The 22,208-nt window shown below is 43.6% G+C and overlaps 1 protein-coding gene across 4 annotated transcripts in view; it reads left to right on the top strand.

Moving 5' to 3' along the window:
- Positions 1 to 3,104: 3,104 nt before the first annotated feature.
- The window catches only part of SYT9 (synaptotagmin 9), a 151,379-nt gene continuing 132,275 nt past the window's right edge, over positions 3,105 to 22,208 (top strand). For 2 of the 4 annotated variants that reach the window (XM_019477036.2, XM_019477038.2), the window contains exon 1: positions 3,105 to 3,566. In XM_019477036.2, coding sequence (XP_019332581.1) covers positions 3,419 to 3,566 — 148 coding nt within the window. In that variant the 5' untranslated portion in view covers positions 3,105 to 3,418. The remainder of the gene's footprint in view (positions 3,567 to 22,208) is intronic. The other 2 variants (XM_006268641.4, XM_019477037.2) reach the window with 1 other exon arrangement.

Below are 22,208 nucleotides of genomic sequence, written 5' to 3'. Positions count from 1 at the left end.
GCATAACAAGCAGGGTTGGCACCCTGGGCCAACCCTGCATGAGACTGGGGAGTGGGGAAGGAGAAAGCAGGAGGGACATGTGTTCCAAAAACTGGGGAGGGAGGAGTGCAAAAGTCACCTAGACTGGGGACTCAAAAAGAGTCTTTGGCTGCTGCAATCACCTCCACACAGTTTGCCCACCCCAGCTGTTGCTTCTACAGCAGCAGCATGGTGTCCATGCACCTGGCAGGTGCTTTTGCTGCCAGAACACAGACTCTGCAGGGGTGCAGGAGGTGATTCTGGCACCCCTAAGTTGGTGCCAGGGTGGCAGTGGGGTGCCCCACTCACCCATCCCCAGTTAAGCTACTGGGTTTCCGATACTTCATATCAGAGGTTGGCAACGTTTTCTTGTAGTGGGCCAGAACAAGCAACAGTCCCCACTGTGATCCAGCAGAGGCTGCCCTCGGTTGAAACCCTCGCTGCCCACCTGTAGCACAGCATAAACAAAGCACCCCACTGCCATATGCTACTGATGTCATGTCTCTGCCGGCCTGATTCAAAGGCTGTAGATTGCCAACCCCCTGCCTTTTACCAATACTAGCACATCCTTTCAAATGTAGGGAAGGCTTCCAACCCTCAATCCAAGTTGTCGTAGGTTATTCATCTGATCACTAAAGTAAACAGTTCTATGCAATCCGAAGCTTCATTTTTATTCTTCATAAATTAGATGGTAACAGTTAAACCTTTAAACTGTGAGACAAGTATTAGCCTATGAATGGTTCTTTGTGGCACGGGTGTTTTTGTTTGTTTGTTTCAGTGTAGCCCAGAGAAACTTGTTGGCAGTGCTCAGCCTATAGGACCAGAACTGGGGAAAAATACATGACACATGATAATGCTTCTCCTTAATTTGCATTCAACAATTGTTTAAAAGTCAGACATGCCCGCTCTTTTAAACTAACTAAAATACCCCCCCCCCACACTCACACATGCATACACAATTCTAATATTTTCTCCATCACTAGGCTCTAGACAGTAAGTGCATGCATTATTTATTGAAAATAATTGCAAGACAATTAGTTGAGCGAAGGTAATAATTTCTGAATGGGAGTAGGTAGTGAGACACAAAAAGGCATATGGTATTTTACACAGTGTTTATAAATAATAAATGCCGGCTAGAAAAGAAAAGCAGTATGGGCTTGACTGATCAAGAATAAGCAGAGAAAATGACATTTTCACAGGGGCGTATATTGATCCAGACCTCAGTTGAAGCCTGTGGGTTTTGTTTTGTTTTTTTACACATTATCTCATTTGTGAAGTGTTCCCACAACGCCCAGGTCTCTGCTCTAGGATTGAGGATTTAAGAGTATCCCTGGCTCTGTTCTCTACTGCAGTGGTTCTCAACCTTTTTTAGACTCAAGGTACCCCTCAGTAGATTTGAGGCACCCCTCAACAGACTTGAAGCACCCCTCAGAAAGTGCTGCTTCTTTGTTTTTAACTCTTTTCTTGACTATGAAATATAATAGAGCAGCTCTTCTGTTGCAAAAAACTCTGAAAGACTGCAGCATGGCAGAATGGTTTCAATGCTATGGATTCCTGCTTGATGTCTCTGGGTTTATTTTGTGAATCCTGTTTGCACACCTAACAGTGCTGACGTTGTGTGGCACCCCGCAGCACCAGGATCTCAAGGCATCCAAGGGTGCAATGGCCCATTGTTTGAAAATCACTGCTCACACTGATTTTTAGCAGCTGTTTCTTGGGATGAGAAAAGGCATGAGCTTCCCCACCGTGTGCTGTGAAAACCCAGGGAGCACAATTTGGAGCTCTCAGGGAGTACAATTCTGCCATGAGGGGAGGCATGGTTTTGTACTTCCCCTCATCCTCCCTCTTCTCCCCATCAATGCTCTTATTATGTAAGCCATGCTTCATGGCCTTCAGCAAAACAAAGCATAAGTCTGGCTTCCACCTCCATGCCTCTACTTTTATTTGACTGCAGACACCTGCCCTTCACACCTAGTCCTACCCTCCTCCCTGGCACTGTTTTGCCCATGTCCCTCTGTGCTGCCCTGTCTTGCATGTCTCCGCACTGTGCCTTCCTCTGTTCCCTCCCTGCTTGCTCTTTTCCCGGTTGCCCCACCTTACTGCCCCTCCTCACCTTGGCACTTCTCTACCTGCTCATGTCTGCCCCTGCCTTATGCCATTCAGGACCCACTCCTGCCCCTGCCCCCTGTGCTCTCTACCAGCCCCCTTCCCCACCAAGGCTTTGCCCAGTCATTTTCCTTCCTAACTCCCTCCCTGAGGCTATGCCCCTTGTCCTGTAGCCCTCCGTGCTTCCCATGCACACTGGTCCAATTCAGGGCAACCCCTGGGACCTCAGACATGTGGGCTTGGGTTTTGCAGCTCTGCACCTATCAACCCAAGGAAAGGAAAGGAAAGGAGAGACAGAGAGAGAGAGAGAGATAAAGTGTCCAAAATATGGGAGCAGCTCCTCAACAGTCAACCTAAGTGTGTGTGTACATGTGTGCGTGTCTGTGCATGTGTGTGTGTACATGCAAACTATGGAAGCAGCCCTCCATCAGTCAACCCAAATGTGTGTGTATGTGTGTGCGTGCGTGTCCAAACTATGGGTGCAGCTTCCCGTCAATCAACCCGTGTGTGTGTGTGTGTCCAAACTAGGGAAGCAGCTCTCCATGGGTCAACCCAACTGTGTGCATGTGTGTCTATCCAGACTAGGGGAGCAGCTCCCCATCAGTCACCCTAAGGAAAGTGTGTGTGTGTGTGGTGTGGATGTGTCAAAACTATGGGAGCAGCGCTCCATCAGTCAACCCAAGTGTGTATGTGTGTGTGTGTGCGTGTCTCCAAACTATGCGAGCAGTTCTCCATCGATCCGTGTGTGTGTGCGTGCTGCGTGTGCAGGAGGGCACCGCGGGCTGTGCGTGCCCGAGGCGGTTTGTGCCTCTCCCCGGGGCAGAGGGCAGTGCCCGGCTGCATGCCCAGGGCTGCCGGGCGGAGCAGGCGGTGGCGGGCCGCCTCCTCCTGCCCTTTCGCGAGTGAGGCGGAGCTGGGCTCCGCCCGCCCTCCAGCGCCGTCCGCCGGGGAAGTTGGCGGGCTAGGAGGACCCCCGGGGGGGTGGCTCCTGGCCGGCCCGGCGCAGGGAGGCAGGGCCGGGCGGCGCACTGCGAGCCGCGCCCGCCGGGGAGCGCTGTTTGCGCGCCGCGCAGAGTCCCGGCCCGGCCCGGCCCGGCCCGGCCCTGCCACCGCGTGCAACTAGTGCCCCCGCCTCCTCCCTGCGCGGCGGTGGAGGACCGGGGCACGGCGAGGGAGGCAGCCCGGCTTTGCCAAGGCGGGTGGGTGGGCTCCCCGCTCGGCGGCCGCCTGCCCGGCAGCAGCGGCAGAGTGCCCGGCCGCGCTCCCGCTCCGCTCACAAGGATGCTGGGGGGCGATGCCTGGCGCCAGGGAGGACGAGATCTGCCAGACCGCGCTGCAGCTGCTGGCCGAGCTCTGCTCCATCGGCGCCGTGGAGAGCGAGCACTGCCGGGACTTCGTGTACTACCTGCGGGACAGAGCCCGGCCCCGCCTCGCGCACTCGGGTACGCGCCCGCCCGCGGCTTGCGCTCTGCCCCGTGCTGTGTGCGCCTCACGCTGTGTGTGGTGTGTGGATGTGGGTGTGTTACGTGCGCGCTGTTATGTGTGTGCGTGTGTTATTTTGTGTGCGGTGGATGTGGGCGTGTTATGCGTGCGTTATGTGTGTGCATTGTGTGTGCGTTGTGTGTGCTTGTGTGTTATTTATGTGTGTAGCGTGTGCGTTGTTATGTGGGTGTGTTGGGTGTGTAGTATGCACGTTGTTATGTGTGTGCATTATGTGTGCGTTATTTGGGTGTAGTGTGTGTACGGGTGTGTTATGTGAGTAGTGTGCGCGTGTTACGTTTGTGTGTTATGTGTGCATGTTATGTGGGTGTATGTGTGTAATGTGTGCGTTACGTTTCTGTGCGTTATGTGTGTATGTGTGCGTGTGTGTTATGTGTGTCTGTAGTGTGTGTATGTGCATTGTGTGTGTATCTGTGCATGTTATGTTTATGTTGTGTGTGCATATTATGTGTGTTATGTGTGTGCGTTGTCTGTGTGTTATGTGTGTTATGCGTATGCATGTGTTGTGTGCATGTTATGTTTGTGTGTTGTGTGTGCTATGTGTGCATGTATTATGTATGTGTCTGTTTGTGCGGGGGGGGGGGTGAGTTACTGGAGGAGAGGGGGGGCAACAGCTCCCTATGGCTGCCTTGCTTCGCTTCGCTGCTTAGGGGAAAGAAAGAGGCTCTCAATCCCCCACTCCCCCCCCTTCCCCAAGACTCCTTCCCTCAGTCGGGATGGCAGGGGCTGCGTCCATCTCCCCTGCCCCCTGAGGAGAGCAGGATCAACAGGTCCCCCCCCCCCCCCCCAACTGCAGGAGCTCTTCCTCCCGTGGTTCAGTGGGGTCAGTCAGATGGTTTTTATTCACTGGGACACTGTGGATTGTATGGGATGGTTTGGATAGCCTTGATCCTGCCTCAGGCAGGGTGTCGGACTAGATGCCCCTGGAGGTCCCTGCCAGCCCTGCTTCTCCATGGGTGCGCCTACACAGTCATTAATGCGCCTTAGTTACTGCGCATTTGATGTAGTACTTCCTTAATAAAGTACTAACTAAATGCGCAGTACCTAGAGTTAACTGCACAGTAGTGCCGGCACATAGTTATTTAGTGATACTTACTACGCATTAAACTAATAACACAGACAGTAGGCTAGTAGCACAGTTTTGCCATGACACGCTACTGTGCAGTATTATTAGGCTAATGCGCAGTAAGCATCTCATATAGACACGCTCTCTAGCTAGGCTTCCCAAGTCCAAGCACCAAACTTGTGTCATTCCTCAGTGTCCTCCAGAGGGCTGGTCAAAGGGGAAACCAAAGGAGGGAAGGGGGTTGTTTGAAGCGTGCCTAAATCGCTGGCATCCTTTTCTCAGGCTAGCTGAAGAAATCCATAAGAGATCAGTGCATTTAGGGCTGCCCCTTTCCCAGGCGTGGATTCAGTGCCTTTAGGTCCTAGACCTGCTGGCAGGTGGCTGTGCAATTATTGCTAGCTTTCACACAACTTTAAATTGGAGTTGCATAGAGCAGAGCTCCTTGTCAACAGCCCTGTATGCTCATTTTCATTATTAATAATAATTTTTTAAAACCCCCAAAGGTGTCATAGAATCACAGAGAAGTAGTGCTGGAAGGGACCTGCAGAAATCATCTAATCCAACCCCCTGCCTGAGGCAGGATCAGCCTACCCAAAGCATCCTATACCAGCCGTACAGTGTCCCAATGAAATATATTTGTACGTGCTCATCTGAAGGCAGCCTGAGTCCCAGATTGCTTTCTTTCAGTTAGAGCTTATTCACTGTTTCATGATTCCATCCTTAGAGATTGTTGAAACACGGGTAGACAACCCGTGGGATGGCTGGGATGAAATAATTGGATAAAAGACCTACTTTGAGCAGGGGGTTGGACTAGATGACCTCCGGAGGTCCCCCCTAACCCTCATTTTCTATGATTTCAATGATTAAGAAGTTGCTTGCTTCCTGATACTAGTTTCAACCCACAAGTATCTTGTGAGCTCATTCAAACTATGACCTGAGTGGTTGGTCCTTGATGGCTTGTTCAAGTGCTAAAGATTAACTGTCTTTCTTGAACTCTGTGGTCCTTGCAGTCTTCTAGGTTTAATTCTAAAGCTCCTGGGTCTTTAAAACACAATGAAACCTAACATCTCTCAGGGCTATGCTTTTTTGTTTTGTTCTTTCATTGAACTGGGTGTGTTACTTTACTATTTCAGTGATACAACAAGGCAGAATTAATCAGTCTTAAGCATCATCTATCTGAGAGATGTATTTGTGTTATGTCATGAGCATGGCTGCCTTAATTTTTTCTCTGTCGAGATAGCGGGCTGATTTAAAACTTGCCCTTCAGCAGGCTTCTTAATGAGGAAGCTGGACTCCTGCTGCTGTTTAAAAAACTGTTGAACATTTGATGTTAACTTCTATCAAAGTTCTGGATCCCTTTAGTCCTCAGGGAAAAAAGAAATTGTAGATTTTAAGTAGAGTTTAAAAGTTTGTGTACCGTGTATGTAGATGGTGTGTGTTATGTATAAGCATTCCACCAAATTGGAGTTTCACAGGCATGAAGGAAAATTAAAGTGAGAAATCAATGAGAAACCATTTTTGAAAGAATTAGAGTAAGTAAGAACTGGACTGCACTTGCAGTTTTTACACGGTGGTTGTATTTCAGCTGAACATTACTGCACAGTACTTATTTACTGTTCTTTAAAGAAATTAATTTAGTCAGCATATTGCACCTCAGTTTTAGCCTCTTCTTCAATGTCTGTTGCTTTTTTAAACAAAGATTTTTACTGTAATTTGGTGAATCTGATGTAGCTTTCACAAAGCAATCAAGTGACAAATACTTGGGTAGACTTAAAAACCATCAGCAATCCAATAAGAACAACAAAACTGAGATAGAAAAGTCTTCTATCTACAATCAATGAAGAATAATCTTCCTGTGTAGTTTGCTTGTTTCAAGGTCTATGTGCAACTATGCTATATCTTCATTCACTTAAAAATCTCTAAAATTAATTTCAGACATAAATAGTAAGAACTTACAAAATTACCAAAATAGGTAGAATTATTCACAAAATAATTAAGATTAAGGACATGAATTTAGTAGTCAAATATTTGATTCAAATATCATATCATATTTGTATTTAACTAACATCCATGATTGTGACTGTTTCTTTAGTTTTCTTACACTAAAGTATCACATGCTTGCATCTTAAATAATGATTCACAACAGGATGGATGTTTAAGTCAATTCTTGCTTAGAACAATGAGTTATTTGTACTGTAAGTAATGAGGCTAGCCTCAGACACTTTTAGTAGCACGATCATTTAGGCTTCTTGAAGAAGTTGCTTGTATTTCCAGTAAAGTGTCATGCAGAAAAGATACCGGGCATTCTGTTTGGAAGCATTTTAAAAATATGTTAACCAGTATAAACTTATATAAATTTTGCTTGTATAGTTGGAAGAAGATGGGATCGTCATTTTCATATACCGCTTTTGTTAATGATGAAAAATGTTTCTTATTTTGCCCATTTTTTTCTGAAACCATTACTATAGGATGAATTAATAGGATTTGTTGCAAGTCTAGTTTGTTACACAGAGTAGCTATGTTACACAGGTTTCCCTCACTTTATGCAGCTTCTGTACGTGTGAATTTGCTCTTATACGATGACCCTTTTGATACCAAGAAATCGTTATATGCAAGGTAAATTCACTTTTATGCGATCGGTGTGGTGGAAGCCTTCAGTCAGCTGCTTTATGCAGTGCATTGTGGGAGTGACGCGCACCAAAATATAGTCTCCTGCGTGGATCTGTGCTCCTTGCTCGTTGTCTGCAACACATGTTTCTGTAGTTGCCATCCCTATTATGATAGTACCCTGTGCTTGTGTGTACTGTCTGCCATTGGCAAGTACTCAAATTGTCTTGTAACAGTGCTAGAAATGAGTCTGGGGGTCAGTACAGTCGAGGTCTTGGAACATATCCCTATTTGTCACATTGTAAAATGGGCTCCTTTTAATTGAATTCAAGTTATGCGCTGTTTTCCAGGAATGTATGTACAGCATAAAGTGAGGGAAACCAGGAATTTATTAATATAATTTCACTTGCACTACTATAATTAATTCTATAATTATGGAGATGCATATAGACTGTCATATAAATTAAATACCCAGGATTTCCCAGTACTGGAGTCAAACGCTCTAGGCTTAGAAGAAGGCAGTGTTTTCTATCTTCCAAGGTGGTGCCACTGCTTCTCCTGTAGCCACTCAACAGCATATGGGCCAAACCTATCGTGATTTATTTATACAAGTGATGTCATTGAATTATTGGCCTTTTAAGAAAGACTCATCCAGTTTTCAAGGGCTGGAAGGATAGGGACTATAATATGAAACCACAAGGAAAAGTTTTGGCTGGGAACAATCAACATTAAAAAAAATCAGCATTAAGTCATCTTGTAACCAAGAGTTACATTAGCCAAACCAAATGACGTTTCTCTCAGGTATCCATAAATATTCTCAGGCCAGACAAAAGAAAACCTTCTAGGCTACAGTCAGACATTGCATTTGTCCTGGGTGAAACCATTTTATTCTGGGGTGAAGTTGCTTGGATGTCCATGTTGGTTGTCCCAGGACAAACCTTAAGAAGGGTCCTGTGATAAAGTGCTAACAGTTGTCCCAGGACATCACAAAGCATTCCTGAATGGTTGTCCCAGGAAGCAACAGCAGAAAAGTGGCAGTCCATTCAGCTGCCTGCCCACTGAACCCTGACTGGAAAAGTGATGTGTGTACATGACACTAAACACACTGAGTCCTTTCTGACTAAATGGGGTTACTAAAATAGTGACTAAAACAAAAATTGGTGGACAAATAATGGTCAGCAGAATGACAGTCTACATTATGGCAGGGTTTGTACAAGAATGTATAAATAGTATTTTAAAGTATTTTCTTTTTTTTGTCATGTATGGTTGTTTCCATGGCCTTAGGTGCTCACTTAATGCTGTTGCTACTTGAAAGAAACAATGTACAATGCTTTATTTCACATGTAATTTACCCTATTGTGGGAGGAAGGAAGAACTGAGTATTCAAGAGATTGATATTCTATTCACTTTTCCACAGACACTTCAGATGTGATGTTGGGCAGGTCACCTAGGGCCAAATTTTAAAGACCTTCAGATAAGTAAAGATACAGAAAGGTACCTGGTAGGATTTTTCTACTGAATTCAATGGGAGTTAGGCAGCTGGGTAAATCCCACAAGGCCCTTATCTATCTTTAGTAACCTCCACTTCTTCTTGCTCCTCCTCAGTTCTCCACTGGTAAAATGGTAATAACCACATTTCCCTGTTATAATGGAATGTTATAAATACATAAAAAACTCTAAGGCACTCAGATACTATAGCACAGGGGTTGGCAACCCCTGGCACACATACCAGGATGTGACATGTGAAGGCATTTTGCTTGGACCTGTGCCTCAGCGCAGACAATGGGGAAGGGGCCAGGGTTGTGCTGCCACAACAAGGATCAGGCCCCTTGCAGCTCCCCTGCTGACTGCCCAGAGGTGCGTGTGTACTTGCTGCTGGCAATGAGCTGGGGTGGGGCTCCACAGACCTGGGTGCAGCGGCCTGCAGTTTACCCACTTCCTGCTGTAAACAGCCCAGGGCCCATGGAGGGCAGCACTGGCTTGCCTAGAGCCCACGCTGGCTGTGGCAGGTGACTGAGAGGCTGCAAGCTACTGCACCAAGGTCTGTGGATCCCCAGACCAGTTTGTTGCTGGCTGTGGATGCATGCATGCCTCGGGGTGGGCAGCAGGAGAGCAGCAAGGGGCCCAATCCTTGTTGTGGCAGCACAGCCCAGGCCCCTTCTCCGCCATTCACCTCGAGGCACACGTGCACTCGCCACCAGCAACGAGTCTGGCTGGGGTTCTGCACACTTAAGTGTAGCAGTTTGCAGTCTCCCTGCTGCCTGCCACACCTGGCCTGGGTTCTGGGCTGACCCCTGCCACCTGCCACGGAGCCTGGGCTGCTTGCAGCAGATGGTGAAGAGGCTGCAAGCTGCTACATTGAGGTCTGCAGAGCCCTGGCCTAGCTTGCTGCTGGCAGTGGATGCCTGGATGGCAGGGAAGGGGCCAGGGCTGTGCTGCCACAAGAAGGATCAGGCTCCTTACAACTTCCCAACTATCTGCTCCTGGCAATACAATGTCTTACAAGTTGAGGTTGGGCTGTTTTTGGCACTCTGCCCAAAAATGTTGCCAAACCTCACTATAGCAATTAAGATAAACAGACCTGTGTAGGAAAGCTACTTTAAGGGGCATTATAGGATCTTAGAAACAATCACCCAGTGAGGAATTCACTCATAAAATGTCCAAGCAAACCTGGCTCATGGGCTTAATTAAAGGCAACAGGAAGTCTTGCAGTTGAGGAATAAAGATTTGTTGCAGAAAATAAATTATGGCAACTTGCAGTCAAGACCCAGGGGAAGGGGGCTTGGTGAGGGGTTTTTATTAAAACAGCACGTATGGCTGAAAAGCCGTAATTGTTTGTCGATTTACCTTTAATAAATCCCTCCCAACTCCTCCCAACTTTTAACACTTGATGTGTGTCATACAGTCAGGTGGATCAGTTGTGCTTCACAGGTAGCTACATATTTTTCACAGACAGAACTGTGATTCTGAATCGTAAGCCAAGCAAGCATTTTGCAAAACGATCAGAAGAAAATGTAATATGATTCTGATTTAGAATCATAGAAAAGTATGGGTGAAAGAGACCTCAGGAGGTCATCTAGTTCAACCCCACTGCTCAAAGCAGGATCTTATGTAAACCATCCTGGGCAAGATTTTGTCTAACCTATTCTTAAACATTTCATGAACAACCCTCTCTCACAATTAACAGGCATGTAACCTGAAATGCCAAACACATGCTAACTTCAAAACTACTGTGACTTGCCACATGTGAAATAGGGGAATAAGGACACTGTCAGTGTCCCACCAAATACTGCAGGGACAGGAGTATTTGTTAAAAAATGCTCAAGAGATCCAAGGAAAAACATATAGCCCACTGGAGAGGTACCAGCTTAGCACAGGTGATCTCTTTTGTTAACAGGAGTTGCTGCATCTTTTTGAGTAGCAAAAACTAGTAAAGTATTGTGGGTTTGCTGTCATTATAAATAGCTCTGGATGTTTCACAGCTGGATGACAAAGTACTGTTCATCAGCTGTCATTTCAAAGGGTTATTGATACTACTTTTTGATACGTTTGTGTGCCTTTTCCCCCCCATAGTTTCGTGCTGAAGTTCAACTCAGAGTAGAATTCCCCAGATTTCAGTTATTTGCCAGTGGCAGACCTGCCATTGCCCTTTATAGATCTCTCTATCTCTGCTGAATTTCTGTATTGTCTCTTGTTATGACATGAGATGCCCTTCCCAGATTATCTCAACTTCTGATCTCTATGTACTCTACTGGGTATTTGATGCAGTGCTAGAGTGCTCACAGCCTGGTAATCTGCTTGTTGATACTGCTGAAATATAAATATGAAGAGTTTATGTAAAGGATAAACTTAGAGGAAATTGTGTGTAGGAGATTATATCAAAAAGACATTGCACATTCTGGACTGAATTGTTCTTTACTTTTCCTTTTTTTCCTTTAGTAAAAGAACCCAATTCTAAAAACTTACAATAAAACATTTAAAAAGGTCATTGGAAACTCATGTGGACTAACAGTAGGATGAAAAGAAAGATCAGGAAATGCTTATGCAGATAAGGCAGTCATATAAAAGCGCTATGACATTAATCATGGTGATTTTTTCATTAATGTCACACTGAGAAAAATAATGGCAGCACACATATTAAGTAAAGTTTCCTATTCTTGCTGTCACATTTTGAGGATAAGCCAATAAGATCATAGGTTAGTTTTAATTACATACTTTAAAAATGACCACTATATGCTAAAATAGGATAATTGTCATTGTTATGTATTTAGTGATAGACATTAGACATGAAGCACTCCATAGGTCATGAACAAAAGCTATGGATTTTTACAATAATGGAAAAATCAGACTTTATTATTTAATCAAATTAAAGAAAGCTCATTGCAATCCAAGAAGTCAAGATATTTAGTCATGGAAATGGGATGGGTATTGCAGGAACAACATGAAAGGGCCAATTTACATTTATGTCAGTGAAATCTAGAGTTCTCTTGGTCAGTACTTTACTTAAATAAGTGTGTGCAACTCCATGTGTGTCAAGTAGCCAAGTTGTAGCCATATTGGTCTAGAGTAGGGGTTTTCAACCTTTTTGGATCAGTGTACCCACAGCGGCCAGACGTGGGGGGGGAGGTGGGGAGGGGACTGACATGTGGCTGGACACAGAACCGGGGGGGCGGCACAAGGCCACATGTGAGCTTCCCCCACCCCTCACATCCAGCCAGGTGGGTGGTACCTGTGCAGCAGTGCGGGATGGTGTGTGGCAGCGCTCCATCCCTGCCTGTCCGTGTGTACCTCCTGTGGCCTTCTCAAGTACCCCCTGATCTAGAGGCAAAAAGGAATCAGGACTCATGGTAGAGGTGATATCTTTTATTAGACCAAACTAATACTAGATTTTTGCAAAACAAATTCTGTTCCAAACAGAATATTTTACCACACCTTCAACTAACTCTCCTATGAAATATGAACTTTCATTTCTACCCAGGAGAACTTTTATAAGCTTTTCTCCTATGCCTGAAGAAGGATGTTTGTGCCTAAAAGCTTGCAATTAAAGATTTTTTTTTGCAAGTCTAGTTGGTCTAATAAAAGATATCACCTCTACCATGAGTCCTGATTCCTTTCTGCAACCCCACATGATTCTTTTAAGCAGGAATAAGGTGACTTGGCTATGAAATAATTTATCAACAGAAAAACCAAAAGTGTGAAACAACAGAGATGTCTTGATGGTATTCCTCCATCTGCTTGGCCTAAACACCAAACTTGATTAGCGAGTATTTTGCCTTAAACTTCTTACCCCACAGTAAGGTAATGTTTTATGAATGCACCCAATCTAAATAATGGGAGCTGGAATTTTTCTGAATAAAGTGAAACCCTTTATATGAAAACATTTTTTAAAGTGTGTATTACGCCTGGGATTTTGCTTAAGAAAGTTCCAATTCAGAGAGTGTGTGATTCTTAATCCCCTTGGCTGCTTTGAAATATCAGGCAAGATTCTGTCATGTGTTTCATTCATCTGCCTTAACTAGGGCTAACTCTCCAGGAAGGTTTCTTTTCTTTTCTCTTCTCTCTTTCTTTTCCAATCACAATTAAAAGTATTTTACCTTCTTATGAGGGGCACATCCAACTTTTCATGCTTGCATAACCCAAAACTGACTCAGGCCTCAAACAGGTGTTTATTTCTAGCACTGGGCATTTTTGGAAAAATCTTTCTGAGAGAGGTAGCAGTACAGGTCTGCAGCTGCCCCCACTTCCCTGCACTCAGTGCCTTCTCCATACCTACGTGATACGATTTGGGGAAGGAATGGGGAATAGTGACTGTTCCACTTCTCCCCTTCCCAGGGGACTTGAGCAGTGAGGCAAAACTCTGCCTGCTCCTCAGACTTTTTTCATATTCTCATCCTGCTGTTGGATGGCTGGGCGAGTGACTTCCTGGTAGGAGCAGGAAGCGGGCTTGGGGAGAGTCTCTCTGAGCCTGCTCCCCTGTGCCCACAGCTACATGTCACTGCCCCTGCCACTCAGCTGAGTGGTACGGTAGTAATTTAAACGCTAGTGCCTCAGCCCCACATGTGAGACTGCAAGCAGTCAGCCCTTAAAGTGCCATACAGGGGGCAGGCAAAACGTCCTCTTATGTAGCAGGTTCAAACCTAGCGCCTGCTGGAGACCCTCCTAAGCCTGCTTTCCTGTACTACTGTCTTCACATTGCCAGCTGTGTAGCTGGATGGTGAGGGCAGTGATTTCAAAGCTGACAGTGCTGGGAACTGGGCTTTGAAATTGCCACTCCCACCCCCTATCTGGTTGTTGCAGACATCAAAGGGAACCCATCAGGGCTGGGAACCCAGCTCAAGGAGAGCCTCCCCTGCACTTGGTTCCTGGCCCATCATTGTTGCCCTTGCTTGCTCTCAGCTGGCAATGCCCAGTTTGGGAAAGTGGTGATGAGCAGCTGCTGCTCCTTTCCCCTCCCAGCCTGGGGTGAAGCCCCTAGCCTGTTTCTCAAACTGAGCTGTTGCAGTTTGGGGAAAAGGCAGAGAGAACTGGTGGCTACTCTCTTCCCAGACCAGACCATACCAGACAGAGAGGAGTATACAAGTGTTCACTTTTGCCTAAAGAGCTTCTCTTACGAGGGCAATCTTTCAGGTTCAGGTTTCTCACAGAGGGTCATGTTTTCCTGCGAAGAAAGTGAATGCACACTTATACATTTGTAGTTTCTACCAGGAAAGCTGCAGTTCTTTTGGTAGAAATGTAATGCCTATGTGGTCTCAACTGATTTTGTTCAAACTTTCAAAAAAGTAACAACTACAGAGATTAAGTTAAGCATTAGAAATTTCAGACAAATCTGAAAAAGTTAAGTCATGAAGAAGAGAAAAAACATTTAACGATGGCTGATTTTACTTGCTCTGGGTCAAATTCACTATTGACTGCATATTTTATTGTGGTTATATTTAAATGTAAAATGCTGCTATACTGATTTGATGGTATTATCACTCATTTTGCATTAGTGAAAATCAGTCCACAAGATGCATAGAGCACGAATGTTTTCTGATATTAGGACATATGAACTAGGTAGTTCACAGCCCTAATTCCTTTGAATTTCAAGAACCAAAATACCTTTAAAATGTTAAAATATAACACTAATTTCATATTTTAGATAGGAAATAAATTCCGCTCTCAACTTTTTGAAAAGTAGGAGCAAATTTGCGGGATCTAAAGAAACATTTGTTGTTCACCTTTAATCTGAGATGCTATAATGGTTTAATTGGTTTCAGGGCACATTTACTGTAAATGGTTAGGTGCTTAGAGATTTTCCATTGACACTAATAAGGTTAAGTACTTGGGTTAAGCTGGCAATGCTGTTTTAAACAGATAACTGTAAAATGATATGCTGTGAAAAAGAAAAAAAGGATGATGTGTGTGCTTATCAACAAAGATTGGGGGGCACTTTTAACTGTTCGTGTGTAAAATTAAAAAAAAGTTAGGGATGCAATATGAATTACAATAAATAAAATAGCGAAAATTATTTTTTCCAGACAAAGATGTTACTATAACATTACAAGAACTGCAGATCTTAGAGTAGGGGTCTTTACTTCTTGTATGTATTCTGTGTATATAACTATGGTTATCAACTACATCTTGCTACTTAAAATTAGGGGCACTGAGAGAGGGAGAGAGAGATGTTTGTTGTTGATAGGTATCATATTATTAAATTGTGATCCACAGGCCCGACCTACCATGATTCAAAAGAGTTGTACTTGTTCTTGTACAAACTCATATGGACAGATCCTTGATTTCACTGAAGTCCTTTGCAGTGCCAGAGCAACTTTAAAACTGCTCAGAAGACCCAGTTGAGTATTTTTGCAGTTTAGGAAATCATGAGCTGGCATAAAGCTATGTTTTTATTGCAATCAACCTGGCCTTTCCACCACAACAGTGCTATGGATGCTGTAACTTGTATGCTCAGTTTTGCCTTCCACTAGCAATGGAATAGGTAATGGAGTAAAGATTGCTAGTAGAAACTTTTCCTTTTCTTTTCCCCACATTGCACTGGGTAAGAGCTTGATGCTGCTGAGGACTGTGCCCATGCTGTTAGTAAGAGGGCTACAATTAATCTGAAGAAAAAAAAACAACCCTTTTCTTACATTCAGAAAACAACATAATTCTAGAGATTTAACTGAAAAGTTAAACCTACCTCATCAATTTGGACAATAGGTTTCATGGAGCAAATGAAAAATAGAATTTCTCTCATAGGTTTCCAGGTAACACTCACAAAACAGAAGGAGGGAGGGAAGGATTGAGAGGGGGAGGGATGGGGATGTAAACTCATTTATGAATTTCATACTATCTGCTTCTTTGGAGCTGCATCACACTTGCACTTGCCCATAATTTATATCATGCTCCTTAAATATAACAGTGCTATGCTATAATTTATGGGGTAATGCCAACTACATTTGCAGTTTGAAACTTTTGACATTTTCTTTTTTGACAGAAGATGAATATATCCAGTCTTTACTGTATTATATTAGGTGTCCATTTATATAAGCTGTTAAACAGACTGATTTGTTAGCAGTTACCTACTAAAATCCCAGTACAAAACTAGATGAAGAATCACTTTACTTGATCTTCCTGTTGTTTGGTAGTGTTAGAATGATGTTGTAGCCATGATGGTCTTATGCAAGATGCAAGGCTTTTTTTGATTGATATCTTTTATTGGACCAACTGCGTAGTTGGGATAAAGGTAGACATGCCTTCATATGCAAAGCATTCTTCTTCAGGCTGTTTGCCCTTCTGTTATTTGTCCATTCTGTTACCTATTTGTCCTGCTATTTGATGGCTGCATTTGATCCCTATTTGCATTTCTTTGGGACATGCAATTTTAACAGGTTTTAATGTAGTAACAATGGCAAACACCTAAAAAGATACCTGCAACCACTATTAGATTTGCTTCATGACACAAAAGTCCAAGGCAAAAATGTACATTTGGCAGAGATGACACCCAGGTCTCCTCTCAGCTTGTCAAAACTTGATTTTTAAGGATGCTCATGTTGCCACTTTATCTATGCATTTCATAAAGTGTTGGTATAAGAGTGTAATACCATACTTACCTGAATCCAAGATGAGTTTGAATTTAAGAAAACCACCCAATAATTAGATTGTAGAAATGAAAAATTATACATTTGTTTTAATTTTCTGTGTTTAGAATCGAGTCATTAGAGGGTCATTTTGAATTTACCCCACCCCCCCGGTTACAGGAAAAACAGTGGCAGGGAAAGCAGCGGCAGGGTGCAGGCAGCCTGCCCCATGCCCCTTGTCCCCCCACCCTGCCACTTGGCCCCCTGTGCCTGCTCCCCAGTAGCCCTCAGGCTAGTTCTGTGATGAGGCAACTCCTCTATTGCCCTGTATGGGAGGCTGAGCCTACTGGCTCAATATGGCCAATACACTCCCTGGTATACAGGAGCCATAGGATGCTGTAGACTTTGCTGTTTATTTTTGAAGGCTTACATGGGTATGAAATGACTTCTAGGTGGAGACACTTGTGCAGAAAGAACTAGTTCAGCAGCAACCTCTCCCCACCTGCCCCTCCAGTACCCTTTCTCCCTGACACTTGTTCCTTTCTGGTACCTGCTCCCCACCCCTTCCTACCACTTAGGTTTGTAGCTGCTCTGGCTCTGTTTCCCCTGTGCCCACAGTGTACCTTTCCCAGCTAGGCAATAGTGGCACCTCCTGCTCCAGCCTGGGTCAGAGCTGGAACTGCAGCAGCTCCCCCTTCCGCTCTATGTTCCCCTTCCCTGTCCTCCACCTTGTACCCCTTTTCTGCTCTCTACTTCTCTTTGCATCCCTTTCCCTGGCTTTCCCCTTTCCTCTGCCCTTTCCTTCACCCTTTCCTTGTGTTCCCTCTTCCTTGTGCTCCCCTTTCTTTGTGCATTCCCTTGTTCTCCCCCGTGCAAGGTATGCCTCCTTCCCCATGTGCCCCCTGGCACCACACAGCTCCTTCCTCCATGCTCCCCACTGCACTGTGTGCCCCTTCCATTGCACTTCCCCCAACATTACATGCCCCTTTGCCCGTGCTCCCCCATACACCTTCACCCCTGCTCCATACACCCACTACCTTGCTACATGAGCTACCCTGACCCCATCTGGAGCTGCAGGAGCTGCTTGACTGGCCTGAACTCAGGTCTAAGACAAGATTTTTCCCCATATAAAATGGGGGGAAAAAAATATGTCTTAAATTTGAATAAATGTGGTATGATATAACCTTAAAACTTATTTCAGTCTCAGTCTTTTTCCTGAGTCTGATTTTTTCATAGTTTCATAGTAGTTTGGGGTCAGAAGGGACCTGAACAGATCATCTAGTCTGACCCACCCACTGGCAGGAGCACACGCTGGGATCACAGGACCCCAGACAGGTGTTCGTCCAACTTCTTTTTGAATTTACCCAAGGTAGGAGCAAGGACCACTTCCCTAGGAAGTTGGTTCCAGGTCCTAGCCACCCTAACAGTGAAATAGTGCCTCCTAATCTCTAACTTGAACCTATTCTCCAGCAGCTTCTGGCCATTGTTCCTCATCACCCCAGGTGCTGCTGGAGGGAATAGGGCCCTTCCTATTTGCTGCTGATCTCCCTTAATGAGTTTTCCATCTGTAAAACATGGATAACATTTGTCTTTCACTGCAGTGTTAGAAGTACTGGAGAGATAAAATAGGGAGCAGGTACCTAAGAGAAATAAAACACTTGCATAGTGTATATATTGTCTTAATCTCACTAGCCTTTAGAGACTCCCCTCCTCATTTTTCCCCATTTTATATTTTGCTTCTCATTATTCCAGTGTTTACTTGAAATTCTTTAAGGTCTCTTGGTCTTAAATGCTTTTACAATTTACAAAGAATGAATACAAAGCAAATGTTCTTGCAGGGTGCTTTTTTAATGCTCCCATTAGTATATCTTCTATTCTGCAAGATACTAAAGCATGTGTCTGATATCAGACAGGTGCATAGTCACTGGTTATTATGAAATATTGCACATGCTTAAGTTAGGCACCTTTCTAAATAATAGCCTATATTCCAAAGCAAGATAGTCTTGCAATATAATGGGATATAACAAGGGTTATTTGAAATAAGCTAGAGGCATATGTTAGTTGTCTCCATGATGACATATGTTATGCTAAATCTTAGTACCTCATCCTGTGCTGCCTCTGAAAACCACCAATTTTGATTCATGGAAATACCTCTGGAGTAAGTAACTTACACTCTTGCCTTTGTATTGGAGGATCCTATAGAAATATATAGTAAAATTATAGGATGGATCATTCTATACATCCCTTAAATATTATTAGAAACAATTCAAATAGGTTTGTGAAACAGTATTGAAAATTAGCATAGCATATCATATACAAATCAAATAAACAGTTTTTGTCTGCTGTCATTCAATGGCTTAGGAAGTTTCATAAAAACAAATATACTACCAGCACGTCAAAGAAAACAGTCATTTAGACCAATCGTGTCAAAAATGGTTAAAATAGAAAATAATCTAAAGGAAAACATAAGAAGCAACACCATTTTCCAATTACTACAATTAATTACAGCAGTGTCCCTCTTTAAGTCCTAGCTTCTAATCTGAAATGCTTTTCAGTACTGTGTACATTACATATTGTAAGCCAAATTCTGTTCTCATATGTATAGCTTTAGCTCCTGCTGAGACCTTACGATAACATTACTTGTGACAAGAGTTTAGTTTAATAGGATGTATATATTCTTGTTTGAGGGCAAAAATCTGCTTTATTAAGATATTCTAAGAAGTAGGAGTAACTTTATTTTTCACATGTAGTCATTTACATGCACAAAGCCTCATGGTTAATTTTTAATGGATCTATGGATTATTAGTTCCTTGTAAAATTTTTGTGAACATGTGTTAAAACAACATTGTTATTAAATAATGTCAGCATTCTAAATTGTTACATTTTGTGCTTATTTGAGTGACCAAAGTGCAACTAATTGGTCATGTTTGTCTCCCTAAATACTCTCTAATTACTAGAATTTATTGTGGGTGCAGATGGCTTCATTTAGATATCTACTTGATTGTAATCAGAGCTCTAGAAGTCTAAATCCAAAGTTACTGAAATCAAAAATAGTAGTTGGGTTGGGTTGAGGTTTTTTCTAAAAAATTGACACATACATAATTTGTCTTGATTTTTTTACTGGGCATTTGCAGGATGACTAAATATGTATGGCAAAGCTAAAATGAAAATGTATTTAATACAGTTTTATATCCTGATTTAGCTAGTGATCAGACAGTACAAGTAGACAATGTAGAAATAAATTTTAAGTTCATATTTTTTCCTGGTACTTGAAGACATAATTTGGTAACATCATAGAAATCACTGTCTGTTGTGGGATTCAGTGAAGTTTAGATAGCAGATATGAAAAAAATCTCAATGATGCAGTTTACATCCCTATGAAGGTGTTTATGTTCCTACTTAAGGATGACAACTATTTTTTCCCAGTCTGTATTAAAAGCCTCCTATGATAAGGCTTCCATCACTTCTCTCACTCCATCATTCAGTCTGTTAGATATTTATTTTGTGATACAGTAGAACCCCATTTTACACGTATTCGACTTACCTGAGTCTCACATTAACACAAATTAATATTAGCACCCAGGCGGAAAAATAAACCCCAAGATGCACGTTATTCATGTATATACATGAGATGTGCAGACTGAGTCAAATGGAGTCACGTGCAGCTTGGGTTCTCAAGCAGGATTCTGGAGTCAGGATTCAGCCTGTGTCGCTATTGTGTTCAAGACAAGTGCTTCTAATACTGATTCGACAAGTGCTTCTGCCTCTACAAGAAAAAGGAAAGCTATAAGTTTTGAACAAAAACTTCAAGTTGTGAAGAGATACGAAAGAAGTGAGAAGACAAAGGAAGTTAGGCGTGCTACAGGGCTCAGTGAGTCAACTCTCTGTACAATTAGGGACAATGCAGAGAAAATTAAGGAATCCTGCAAGAGTGCTATACATTTATCTCCTGCCTGTGTTTCATTAACAAGGTTGACCATCATGGAGAAAATGGAACACATGTTGACAACATGGATTGAGCACCAGAATCAAGAACACATGCCACTTTTGACCCAGGTGATTCAAGCAAAAGCACGCAGCATTTTTAAAGTGTTAAAGTGTGATGATCCTGAAGCCAAGCCATTTAATGCAAGTGCTGGATGGTGTGATAGATTTAAAGCACGCCATGGATTTCATAATCTGAAACTGATGGGCGAAGCAGCAGCTGCTGATAAAAGTGCTGCAGATAAATTTCCTTCAGTCCTACAGGCTGCCATAGAGGAGGGAAGCTACGATCCGAGGCAAGTTTTCAACTTGGACGAAACCAGACTCTTCTGGAAACGTATGCTGCGTTGCATGTTTATCTCAGTCGAGGAGAGAACCACCCCAGGGTTCAAGGCTGTGAAGGATCGCTGCACACTGCTGCTCGCAGCGAATGCAGCTGGCGACTTCAAGCTCAAACCGTTGATTGTTTACCACGCCGAAAACCCTCGGGTGCTTCAGGGTTATGCAAAGGAACACCTGCCTGTTTATTGGACAGCCTACCAGAAAGGATGGGTTACTGGATCATTGTTTGAAGATTATTTTTCCAGTCTGCTGCATTTGGAATTGAGGGTTTATTGTGACAAGCAAAATCTGCCTTTCAAAATTCTACTGCTTCTTCATAATGCTCCAGGACACCCCACAAGCCTTGGCGACCTCAGTGAGAACATTAAGGTGCTGTTCTTGCCACCAAACATGACGTTGCTCATTCAGCCCATGGATCAGGGCATTATTCGAGCTTTCAAGAGCTATTATCTACGGAGGACCTTCAAGAAGCTTATCAATGAGACAGGGTCAAAAGAAAAGGCAAACATCAAAGAATTTTGGAAGGCATTTAACATCAAGATGGCCACAGGCATCATTGGAGACGCCTGGAATGATGTTACACAGCAGTGCCTTAATGGTGTCTGGAAAAACATCTGGCCTGCTCTTGTGAATGATTTCCAAGGTTTTGCTGCTGACAAATTTATCAGTGATGCAAGGCATGAGATCGTCAAGATGGCTTAGTGTGTGGGTTTTGAGCAGGTCGACGAGGAAAACGTGGCTGAGCTGCTCGATTCCCATAGGGAGGAACTCTCAAATGAGGATCTTGAGCTCAATAGGGAGCACCATGAAGAGGAAGAGCCCATGGAAGAAAATGAAAGGTGCTCCCGCTGAGTTCTCACAATGAAAGGCATGGCTGATGCATTCAAACTTTTGGATGGCTACCTAGCCTTCTTTGATGAAAATGACCCCAATCATGAAAGAAGTGATAAGTTTGCTAGGCTGACAAAGGAAGCCAATGCCTGCTACATGGAGCTTTACAGGGCGAAGCAGCACTGCTCAGCGCAGTCTTCCTTGGACAAGCTCTTCAGGAAGCGGGACAGCACTATCTTGATTCAATCAACCGACTCTGAGCCCTCCACTTCTGGGTGAGAGCCAGCCACTTCTGGGGGAGAGATATCACTGCTATCTTTTGATGTGTTTGACCTGGATAAAGACTTGGCTCCCCATTGATGGATGGATTGAAGATTGTTGCGTGCCCATTTTGTATTTTTTTATTATTTTACTTATAATGTAAATGAATAAATATGTTTACAATACATTTTTGTAACATTATAAAGTATTGGTTGAAAAAGGTTGCATTTGGTGCCTTTGGTGTCATAAATGTGAGGTCCAAGGAACACAACCCCTCACTTGTCTATTATTTCCTATGGGAAAATTCACCTCGAGTTGCACGAATTCACGATACACAACGTTTCTCAGGCACGCAATATATGTGTAAATTGGGGTTCTACTGTATTTAGACTCATTTTTCTCATTTTAATTATAACTAATTTTTGCTAGCTATAGCC

Source organism: Alligator mississippiensis, chromosome 2 (genome assembly GCF_030867095.1).
Source record: "Alligator mississippiensis isolate rAllMis1 chromosome 2, rAllMis1, whole genome shotgun sequence".
In the NCBI taxonomy this organism is placed as follows: Eukaryota; Metazoa; Chordata; order Crocodylia; family Alligatoridae; genus Alligator; species Alligator mississippiensis.
Note: the sequence above shows the minus strand (reverse complement) of the source record. Positions and strands in the feature narration are given on the sequence as shown.